This window comes from Asterias rubens, chromosome 3, assembly GCF_902459465.1.
Source record: "Asterias rubens chromosome 3, eAstRub1.3, whole genome shotgun sequence".
Classification (NCBI taxonomy): domain Eukaryota; kingdom Metazoa; phylum Echinodermata; class Asteroidea; order Forcipulatida; family Asteriidae; genus Asterias; species Asterias rubens.
The window spans coordinates 14,560,101-14,571,363 of NC_047064.1; the positions used below are offsets into that span (position 1 = coordinate 14,560,101).

General features: G+C 38.6%; 1 protein-coding gene across 1 annotated transcript; it reads left to right on the forward strand.

Annotated features, from left to right (window-relative positions):
* Window positions 1-8,625: 8,625 nt before the first annotated feature.
* On the forward strand, window positions 8,626-11,180 carry LOC117288319 (putative ribosomal N-acetyltransferase YdaF). Its single transcript, XM_033769128.1, has 2 exons — window positions 8,626-8,722; window positions 9,966-11,180. The coding sequence occupies exon 2, from the start codon at window positions 9,983-9,985 to the stop codon at window positions 10,592-10,594; it is 612 nt and encodes a 203-aa protein (XP_033625019.1). The 5' UTR covers window positions 8,626-8,722; window positions 9,966-9,982; the 3' UTR covers window positions 10,595-11,180.
* The last annotated feature ends 83 nt before the right edge of the window (window positions 11,181-11,263 follow it).

Consider the following 11,263-nt stretch of genomic DNA (forward strand, 5'->3'; position numbering starts at 1 on the left):
ATGATATTCCAGTAGGTGAGAAGTATATAAATTTTTTGCAGGGCGTCGAATCGTTCGTGGTTGTTTTCTATTTGGGCCATTTGGTTACAGGTAAATTTATTATGTGAACCCTTGGTTTAGCTGTAGCTCACCCAATATCCACGATCCATTATCCACGATCCAACAAACATTCTTTGTGCTAAATTTTAAATGCATCTATTTACATACCAATGGAATTCCCGCGCAGGGTCGGCAAAATAACTTACCATGGCTCAATAATAGAAACTCAACAGTAGACTTCAATAGGCCCTGGTGGCTTCTTAGGGGCGGAGGTCAATCAATCTCCAACAATCTTTTGCTGTGTTTTTAATCTAAAGCCTTCAGCAATGCAACGCCGGCCTAGCAAATATTGAGGTGTGAAATTTACAGCACTAAGTTGAAACCAACGGTTCTTTTCAGAACCACCCCAACTCTTTTAGAGATGTCATTACATGGTGTTACCGCTAACCTTTCAATACCGTATTTCCACCATGCAAAGTTTCAAATCCAACAGTATTTTGCTTTATTGCGACATTTCAACAAAAACATTTAAACTAATGTTGTTGATTGCTTTGCTATGGATGTTCTAAAGGTTTACGGGAGAAGGAACTAATCTATTGCGAAAAAGCATTGAGGTAAAAGGGGCCACCCAAAGCTGACTTGCCATTTCAGACGGGAAACTCCTATAAAAAAAATCCCCCCTTAAAAATGATGATATTCCAGTAGGTGAGAAGTATATAAATTTTTTGCAGGGCGTCGAATCGTTCGTGGTTGTTTTCTATTTGGGCCATTTGGTTACAGGTAAATTTATTATGTGAACCCTTGGTTTAGCTGTAGCTCACCCAATATCCACGATCCATTATCCACGATCCAACAAACATTCTTTGTGCTAAATTTTAAATGCATCTATTTACATACCAATGGAATTCCCGCGCAGGGTCGGCAAAATAACTTACCATGGCTCAATAATAGAAACTCAACAGTAGACTTCAATAGGCCCTGGTGGCTTCTTAGGGGCGGAGGTCAATCAATCTCCAACAATCTTTTGCTGTGTTTTTAATCTAAAGCCTTCAGCAATGCAACGCCGGCCTAGCAAATATTGAGGTGTGAAATTTACAGCACTAAGTTGAAACCAACGGTTCTTTTCAGAACCACCCCAACTCTTTTAGAGATGTCATTACATGGTGTTACCGCTAACCTTTCAATACCGTATTTCCACCATGCAAAGTTTCAAATCCAACAGTATTTTGCTTTATTGCGACATTTCAACAAAAACATTTAAACTAATGTTGTTGATTGCTTTGCTATGGATGTTCTAAAGGTTTACGGGAGAAGGAACTAATCTATTGCGAAAAAGCATTGAGGTAAAAGGGGCCACCCAAAGCTGACTTGCCATTTCAGACGGGAAACTCCTATAAAAAAAATCCCCCCTTAAAAATGATGATATTCCAGTAGGTGAGAAGTATATAAATTTTTTGCAGGGCGTCGAATCGTTCGTGGTTGTTTTCTATTTGGGCCATTTGGTTACAGGTAAATTTATTATGTGAACCCTTGGTTTAGCTGTAGCTCACCCAATATCCACGATCCATTATCCACGATCCAACAAACATTCTTTGTGCTAAATTTTAAATGCATCTATTTACATACCAATGGAATTCCCGCGCAGGGTCGGCAAAATAACTTACCATGGCTCAATAATAGAAACTCAACAGTAGACTTCAATAGGCCCTGGTGGCTTCTTAGGGGCGGAGGTCAATCAATCTCCAACAATCTTTTGCTGTGTTTTTAATCTAAAGCCTTCAGCAATGCAACGCCGGCCTAGCAAATATTGAGGTGTGAAATTTACAGCACTAAGTTGAAACCAACGGTTCTTTTCAGAACCACCCCAACTCTTTTAGAGATGTCATTACATGGTGTTACCGCTAACCTTTCAATACCGTATTTCCACCATGCAAAGTTTCAAATCCAACAGTATTTTGCTTTATTGCGACATTTCAACAAAAACATTTAAACTAATGTTGTTGATTGCTTTGCTATGGATGTTCTAAAGGTTTACGGGAGAAGGAACTAATCTATTGCGAAAAAGCATTGAGGTAAAAGGGGCCACCCAAAGCTGACTTGCCATTTCAGACGGGAAACTCCTATAAAAAAAATCCCCCCTTAAAAATGATGATATTCCAGTAGGTGAGAAGTATATAAATTTTTTGCAGGGCGTCGAATCGTTCGTGGTTGTTTTCTATTTGGGCCATTTGGTTACAGGTAAATTTATTATGTGAACCCTTGGTTTAGCTGTAGCTCACCCAATATCCACGATCCATTATCCACGATCCAACAAACATTCTTTGTGCTAAATTTTAAATGCATCTATTTACATACCAATGGAATTCCCGCGCAGGGTCGGCAAAATAACTTACCATGGCTCAATAATAGAAACTCAACAGTAGACTTCAATAGGCCCTGGTGGCTAACTAGGGGCGGAGGTCAATCAATCTCCAACAATCTTTTGCTGTGTTTTTAAGCTAAAGCCTTCAGCAATGCAACGCCGGCCTAGCAAATATTGAGGTGTGAAATTTACAGCACTAAATAAACCCCATTTACGTATCGTACAGTGCATAAAAAGTGTTAAAGACAAAACACACGACAACTTTAGAAGTATGATCACAGTTTACACTAAAGGGGAAAGTTTATACTAAAACTAACCACCCCTCGAGTCCCCTCCCCCCCTTGAAATAAAAACACACATACAATGGTGTAATTTTCCGAACATCCGAGCATCAATCTTGAAAAATGACGGTCCCTATAACCCTCTCGGTATAGGACCATGTATCCCATTTAAAGGCAGTGTGTAGTTACTCAAAATTAATATTAGCATAAAACCTTTCTTGATTACGAGGTAATGGGGTGAGATTGATAGTATAATGTTTTCGAGAAAGAAGTAATTTTCCACGAATTTGATTTCAAGACCTCAAGTTTGGTTTTGAAAACAAGTATCTGAAAGCAACCAACTTCGTGTAACAAGGGTGGTTTTTTTCTTTCATAGTTATATCTCGCAACTCCGACGACCAATTGAGCTCAAATTTTCAACGGTTTGTTATTGTATGCATAGCTTGAGATACACCGAGTGAGAAGACTGGTCTTTTGCATGGGTCTTTAAAGCCATTATACACGAGTTTCGGGACAGAAGAAAAAGTTCACAGATGTACAAATAACTTACAGGGTTCACAGAAGGTAATGGTGAAAGACTTCTCCTGAAATATTATTCCATGAAATGCTTTACTTTTTGAGAAAACATTAAAACAATTGTCAATTCTCGATATTGAGAATTACGGATTTATTTTAAACACGGCGAACGGAAACAAGGGTGGGTTTTCCCGTTATTTTCTCCCGACTCCGATGACCGATTGAGACTAAATTTTCACAGGTTTGTTATTTTATATATAAGTTGTGATACACGAAATGTGGGCTTTTGGACTATACTGTTTACCGAAAGTGTCCAATGGCTTTAAACTGTCCTTATTCTTTTGCTACCAAGTGGGGGTGAACCACTAATCTCTATACCGGTGCACCCGCACCTAATATCCAAAGAGGTCGAGATGGGATGTGCTTTTTAGGCTCCAGTAGAAGCAAACATCTGACAAATTCTTCACAATACCCCTAGTCTACCCCTGTGGAAAATTCGACTATCCATAAAATCGTAGCTCTATTTGTGTAAAAACATTGCAAACTAGACATTAGGTGTTTGTGAACAAACACAAAGCTGTTCCGTGTTCTTTTGCTTTGATTATGTGTTAACATTACCAAGGAGTCTATAACAGAAAAAAAGTTTGAAAAATACTGTACAGTGTCTTGAGTTACGGTGCCACTTCATGGGGTCACGGTAACCTAAGGCTAATCTCTAACGCCCAAGGAGTCTGTAACTGAAAAAAGTTAGAAAATCGGTTGTGTAGTTCTTGAGATATGGTGCCACTTCTGGTTGACCCGGAAGTAGAGGTCAACTTGGGGTCATGGATTTTCAAAGTTTATTTTTAATGCCTTAGGAGGATAAAACTGAACAAACAGGATTGAAAATCGGTTGTATAGTACTTGGCGTATGGTCCCACTTCCGGTTCACCCGGACGTAGAGGCCAACATGGGGTCACGAGTTTTCACAGTCAATATTAATGTCAATGAGTCTGTATTTAAGTGAAAACAAATTGAAAATCGGTTGAGTAGTTCTTGAGATATGGTCCCACTTCCGGTTGACTCGGAAGTAGAGGTCAAATTGAGGTCACGGTTTTTTTCAAATTTTTCTCCTATCCCCAAGGAGTCTTATAACTACAAACAGTCGACATTCTTAAAGAAGAATGTCGTCTTCCTGTGATAATTTATCTCGGAATGTCGACATCCTAAAAGTAGGATGTCGTCTTCCTGTGATAATTTATCTCGGGATGTCGACATCCTAAAAGTAGGATGTCGTCTTGCTGTGATAACTTATCTCGGTATGTCGACATCCTAAACGTCAGTTGTCATCTTCCTGTGGTAATTTATTTCGGGAAGTCGACATTCTAAAAGAAGAATGTCGTCTTCCTGTGATAATTTATCTCGGAATGTCGATATCCCAAAAGTAGGATTTCTTTTGTTGAAAGGATTTTACTTGTATACGTTTTGTTACCTAGTATTACATTTTCAACAATATTTCTAATATTCATGGTCATAAACTACATTAAACTAAAAAAAATTCCCACGTAAAACTCCATAAGGTTTGGAACATAATGGCCCCGCAAGTTCAAATACGCGCGAGACTTGCTTAGTCTACACAGAAGGTAATAAATAATTTATTACAAGCAAATGCAATCGTACAATAATAGAAAACAAAAACTAAAAATCAATGCCAAACACATGTAGGGGATGGAGGGGCCCATAAAAAGCAAACCTTAACGAGTACGGACCCCCCCCTTTTTCTAACGAAGAAAGCAATGTAAGCAATTCTATTTAGTGGGTGTAATATTATGTAGCGGCAAAACAATTCAAAATTACAGGAAGAACAAACACAAAAACAGTTAGCGTAAAATAAAACTTAACCATATATTTAAATGAAACAGATAAACAAAATACCCAAAATAAATACTAGAGAAATTGGGCCCCACAACTCTTGCTGGGAAAAAAACCATGTCGAAATATACCATTGTTGTCCATTAGAGACGTTTTGTAGTCACCTTGGTTGGGGAGCGCGGAATCTAGCAAAAAGACACGAAAATCCCATGGCTGGGACATCAGTTTATACACCAGACAAATCTATTATATGGATATTCTTTTGAATATTTTATTTTGTGCATATGGTCCGTGATTCATGGTCGGTTGAACCATCACCCCCCATAATCGTGCTGTCATGCATGCACACAGGTTATATTGGGCTAACATTTGAGAAAAAGAAAAGGCAACACTACCGATATAAAGATAAGAATCAAACTGAAATATTACAAAAAGAAATATATTTTTAGTTTTTGGGGATACAAAATATTGATTTCGGACAGAGATTCGAACTGGCAATTCTCAGATGTGTAGTCGCGACTGATGACCACTAGGCTAGAAGGGCACGATGTAAACATTGTGGGTTTGTACATGTGTGCATTAACAGAGGGGATTATGATCCGGCGAAATAATTCTCGTTTCATGATTTTGCGACCATTGTCACTAAATATGAACTGCTAACGCCTTTAACTATTAAGTAGGGTTGAAATGTAGTATTAGATGCCTTTAGGGGTTTTTGACGAGGACGTCGTCGTCGTCAAAAACCCCTATTCAATTACGCACGTTCGTCCACGAAGAAAACACCTCGGAGTCTAAATTTGACATTTTTTCACTAATTTCTCAAAAACTACAACACCACAGCAAGTAATATTTTAAGGGAAGCTTTCAACTGTCATTATCTTCAAACTATTTAAGTTTAGTGTAATTCTGTGGACACCATGGTATGTCGTCATCGTCAAAAACCCCTATTTATATATGCACGTTCGTTAAACGAAAACCCTAAGCCTTCGTGTACAAAGCATATTAGTCCAGAACTCGGTTAGGAAACGAAGAAACAGACACTGCGCTGTGGTCCAGAACGTATGTAGAAAAACAAGAAAAAGAGACTTGAGTAGACTCCTCTCAAGAAGTCACAACTCATGATAGGTACATACTGAATTGCATTTACCATAGAGAATGTTTAACAATAACATGGAAGTGACTGCATCCAGTTATGTTCAAACGCCTAGACTCATCTCAAGAAGTCACAACTCATGATAGGTACATACTGTATGGCATTTACCAAAGAGAATATTTCACAATAACATGAAAGTGACTGCATCAAGTTTACAAATTAAAAATTCAAATGAAGACCACGTGGTTAATTAATGAAGAATGTTTACACTTTTTTTGTTAGAGTAAAGCTTATGTTCTAAGCTTCAATTTGATATATGATTTAAATATTTTATCCTCATACTTTAGGAGTAGGGGCCTGAACAAAAACGCTGTACAAACGCTATGGGGTTTTAGGCGGAAACAAAGAATAATAATAATAATAAAAATAATAAAAATCTCGACGAAAACAACACCTGTTCCGACGGTAGGTCGGAACAGCTAATAATTGTTTGTCCGTCTTCGCCCTGTAAAGTAGGGCTCGTACAAAACTCTTTGCAGTAATGGTTTTAAGACACTGGGCACTTTTGGTAAATGTCAAAAACTAGTCTTCACAGTTGGTGTACATCAAAATATGCATAAAATAACAAACCTGTGAAAATTAATTTGAGCTCAATAATAATTGGTCATCGAAGTTGCGAGATAATAATGAAAGAAAAAACACCCTTGTCACACGAAGTTGTGCACTTTCAGATGCTTGATTTCGAGACCTCAAATTCTAATACTGAGGTCTCGAAACCAAAATCGTGGAAAATGCTTCTTTCTCGAAAACTATGTCACTTCAGAGGGAGACGTTTCTCACAATGTTTTATACTATCAACCTCTCCCCATTACTCGTAACCAATTAAAGTTTTATGCTGATAATTAGTTTGAGTAATTACCAATAGTGTCCACTGCCTTTAAGGTATACTACGACTTTGAAGTTCGTTAATTTAAACGTTCAGTTTTATTCAGCAAAATGTGTGCAAAAGGTAAGTTAAGTGTGGGTTACTGTGTTTAGGTACAAATACGAAGGTATATTTAGGTCGGGGCGACATAGATGCGACTCTAGGCGACATCTAGGTACAACTTTGAGACTACTTTTAGGTCGGGCGACATTTAGGAAAAGGTTTGGGGTCGGGGACACCTAGGAACAAGTTTTGGGCTACATTTAGGTCGGGCGACATTTAGGAAAAGGTTTGGGGTCGGGGACACATAGGAACAAGTTTTGGGCTACATTTAGGTCGGGCGACATTTAGGTATTATACAGCTCGGACAGTCTTGACGGTTCGACAACTCGACAGTTGGGACAACTCGACGGTTGAGACAACTCGACGGTTGTTCGAGTTGTCCGACGGACGAGTTGTCTGACATCCGTCCATTCTATACCACATAGGCGCCATCACTTCCAAATCTAAACCAAAAGATATACCAATTTCTACGATTGGTTAAACCTGTATAGTAGAACTGCATCCTGGCGAGTACCTGTTATTACCAGCAACCAAGCCCAGCCCTTATTGTCAGCATTATTATTCACAAAGTCCCATCCCAGCCCCATACAAAAACCAACGGATCCAGTTGTTCACTTGTTATTGTAGGCCTGAGCAAATCCTGACCAGGGTAGCCCCATCAATTTTCAATGAATATTGTCTGGTCTCCCGAGGGCAAAGTCTCTGTTGAACCCACCCTGGATAAAGCACAAACACAGGGCATTTTTTTTCCAGGCACAAGTAATGGTTTTCTTTCAAAAAGCTCAAGGTGAAATTTTGGATCACTAATTAGGGCGTAATAACGCCCTATACGGCGTTATAACGCCCTAAATTACGGCGTTATAACGCCCTAAACGCCCTAATTGAAAAATAGGGCGTTATAACGCCCTAATTTTACGGCGTTAAAACGCCCTAAATTACGGCGTTATAACGCCCTAGTTCTCAATTAGGGCGTTATAACGCCCTAATTTTACTCAAGACACTGTACATTATTTTTCAAACCTTTTTTCAGTTATAGACTCCTTGGTAATGTTAACACATAATCAAAGCAAAAGAACACGGAACAGCTTTGTGTTTGTTTACAAACACCTAATGTCTAGTTTAATTTTGAATTCGTCCCTTATAGCAAGCAGCCTCTGACTGCTCAATATTCAGACAACACATAATATAGACCTTTCTTTTGTAACGTCACACAGCCCGAGGTTTTGCCAACCCAGATTGGTGGAAAACTATACCGTACGTGCAAATCAAGAAAAGATCACTATTTTTTGTAACTAAAATGTGTTGATTTTCTTTGAAACAAAACAACTAATTATAGGAGGTTTTTCCAGAAAATGTTGAATTTTGTTGAAACATCGATTTGACGATTTAATATTTTTACCAACATTCGGCCGGCCAGCTTAGGCGGTTTGTTTATTGACAAAAGAAAGGTCCTTGTAGTGTGATGTCAGATGTTCAGGCTAAGTTTTAGCAAGAGAGGGCGCTTTCTTTTTTGTGGATAATTTGTGACATGTGTACGTACGTGTGTGTATACGTTGTGTTTTGGTTGTTTGAATCAATGTGTGGCCAGCCTGGTGAGTGTTGACTTAACGCCCTTTAAATTTTGAATAACAAGATAATGTTGTTTATTTATAGACCCAGCAAGTGGGGCGCTGTCCTGTACTGTAGCCTAGGCCTACTCTTTTTTTTTAAAGAAGTTGTCGTTATCGGTCGTACAATTTTTTTTTCATTGGGCCTACACACAGCGCCCCAGTTACTGGATCTGCTTTTTCTTGATTTTTATTTCTTCTATATAAATAATAATATAATTATAAATATAACTTATAATGCTTTAAAAAGATATTCATAAATACCCAAGATAGTTTCTGCTACTCCTATTGGTGGAGAGTGCGTCACTGACACATGGGGGTGTTTTAATGGCCGATAAAAACACAGCTGAAGCTGTTTAAGACCGGCTGGCTTCCGCGTGTTGGGCGCGTGCGCGCAAGATTATCACGCGGAACGCAATTCATAGCTACTAGTAACGGCGCGTAATACAACCCACACGCATCAAAACAACAAAGTGTCTATATTAAATTATATTTTGTTTGACGTGTTTTGAAGCCATTGGACCCTTTCGGTAAACAGTGTTGTCCAAGGCCAACACTTTGTGTATCACAACTTCTATATCAAATAACAAACCTGTGAAAATTTGGGCTTAATCGGAGTCGGAAGAAAATAATGGGAAAACCCACCCTTGTATCCGCGCGTTTTGCCGTGTCATGACATGTGTTTAAAATAAATCCGTAACGAGAATTGATATTGTTTTACTGTTTTCTCAAAAAGTAAAGCATTTCATGAAATAATATTTCAAGAGAAGTATTTCACCACTACCTTCTGTAAACCCTGTAGGTTATTTGTAAATCTGTGAACTTTTTTTTTTTTTCTGTATTGAAAGGGTCCAATCGCTTTAACAAAAGGGCATTAATTTTTATGAATGGAATAAAAGAGTATTATGACTCGTTCTTAAAGGTCCGTTAAAACTTGCAGGATCGTTGTAGGATCGTTGCCATGCGATAAAGGCCCTCGCCTAGGCCCTCGCCTCGGGCCTTTATCGCACGGCAACGACCCTGGCGGTTTTAAACAGCCGTTAAAGAACTTGTTGCTACCCTTTTATTCCCTTATTATATACTGTGGATTCATTCGTTCTTCTTTACAAACATCTTAAACAACCATTCTTCCATGGCAAATGTTCTTTTAGCCCAAAAAGCACCTAATCCAAAGTTTACAACCTTTCAGTTTTATTAAGTAGACTTCCATTTTCTTTGGCTTTTTTAGTTTCTTATCTATGATCCATGGATTCGCTTCAAGTACCTCGCTATTTCCCATTGGCGATAAGAGAGTCCGTTTTCATTCGGCCCGTGAAGGAGACGGACGCCAGTGCCTTGTTTGATGCTGTGGATCAAAGCCGAGCCAGCCTCAGCCTATATCTACCCTGGGTCACCGCGGTAAAGAAGGTTGAAGATTCAGCAAGTTTCATCAAATCAGCGATGGCTCATGAAGCTTCTGGCAATGGTCTGCATTGTGTGATTTATGATGCCAATCAGCACGGATCACTGGAAGTCTTTGGTGTTGTTTCTCTGAGAACCATCAATGTCCCAACCGAGACGGCAGATATTGGGTACTGGTTACGAGAGGATAAGGTAGGCAAGGGATTGTGTACCATGAGCTGTAAGAAGCTTATTGAGTATGGTCAGGCCATTGGTATCGAGCACTTTGAAATCCACGTAGCCACTAATAATGATATGAGTGCAGCTATCCCTAGGCGTCTTGGCTTCCAAAAGCAACCAGGTAAAATCACAGGTGCAGAGACGATTAACAATGAAGTGGTCGATCATCATGTTTACTTGTTAGAACCAAACAGTACTCAAGATTCACCGGCAACTAACGATGGAAATGTTAAATGATTTCTTCTCCTCGTTGGTGTTGTGGGTCTTAAATTTCCAGAGCAGCAGTCAGTCTTGAAGAAGAAGCATGTTCTGCTTGTTACTGGTGGTTGGAATCAGACGTGGTGTGATTAGTCACTTATGACGCGGCACAGAAAATGCAGATTGACCTGAGTGTAGCTCGCGCCGTCGACAAAGAAGCATTTATAATCTATGCGATAGACATCTCATTTATGTCCACTCTAAATCAACAATATGGCATCTTTGTAAAGTCGTTTTTCAAATAAAACATTTATTATAAAAGCATCTAAAAAATGATAGAGGTAATACAAATACTTTACAATACGGTATCATTGCTAACTTTATACATTAAAAAATATGTAAAATTTTGTTTGTATTGGAACTCAATGTTCATCTATCAAAAAATATTTGATAAAGCCACTAGTGTAGTGCTAAATGTCACTGAACTATTCGTGAGTTTGTTCTCCATTTTTTTCCCATATGTTGGAATTGGTAAAATTAACGTCTTTACTGATGTGAATTTTAATATTTTGACTTAAAGGCAGTGGACACTATTGGTAGTTACTCAAAATAATTATTAGCATAAAACCTTACTTGGTAACAAGTAATGGGGAGAGGTTGACAGTATAAAACATTGTGAGAAGGCTCTCTCTGAAGTGACGTAGTTTT

Excerpts from the sequence above, each read along its gene's own strand:
- LOC117288319 (XM_033769128.1), top strand. The coding sequence starts at position 9,983 with ATGGATTCGCTTCAAGTACCTCGCTATTTCCCATTGGCGATAAGAGAG.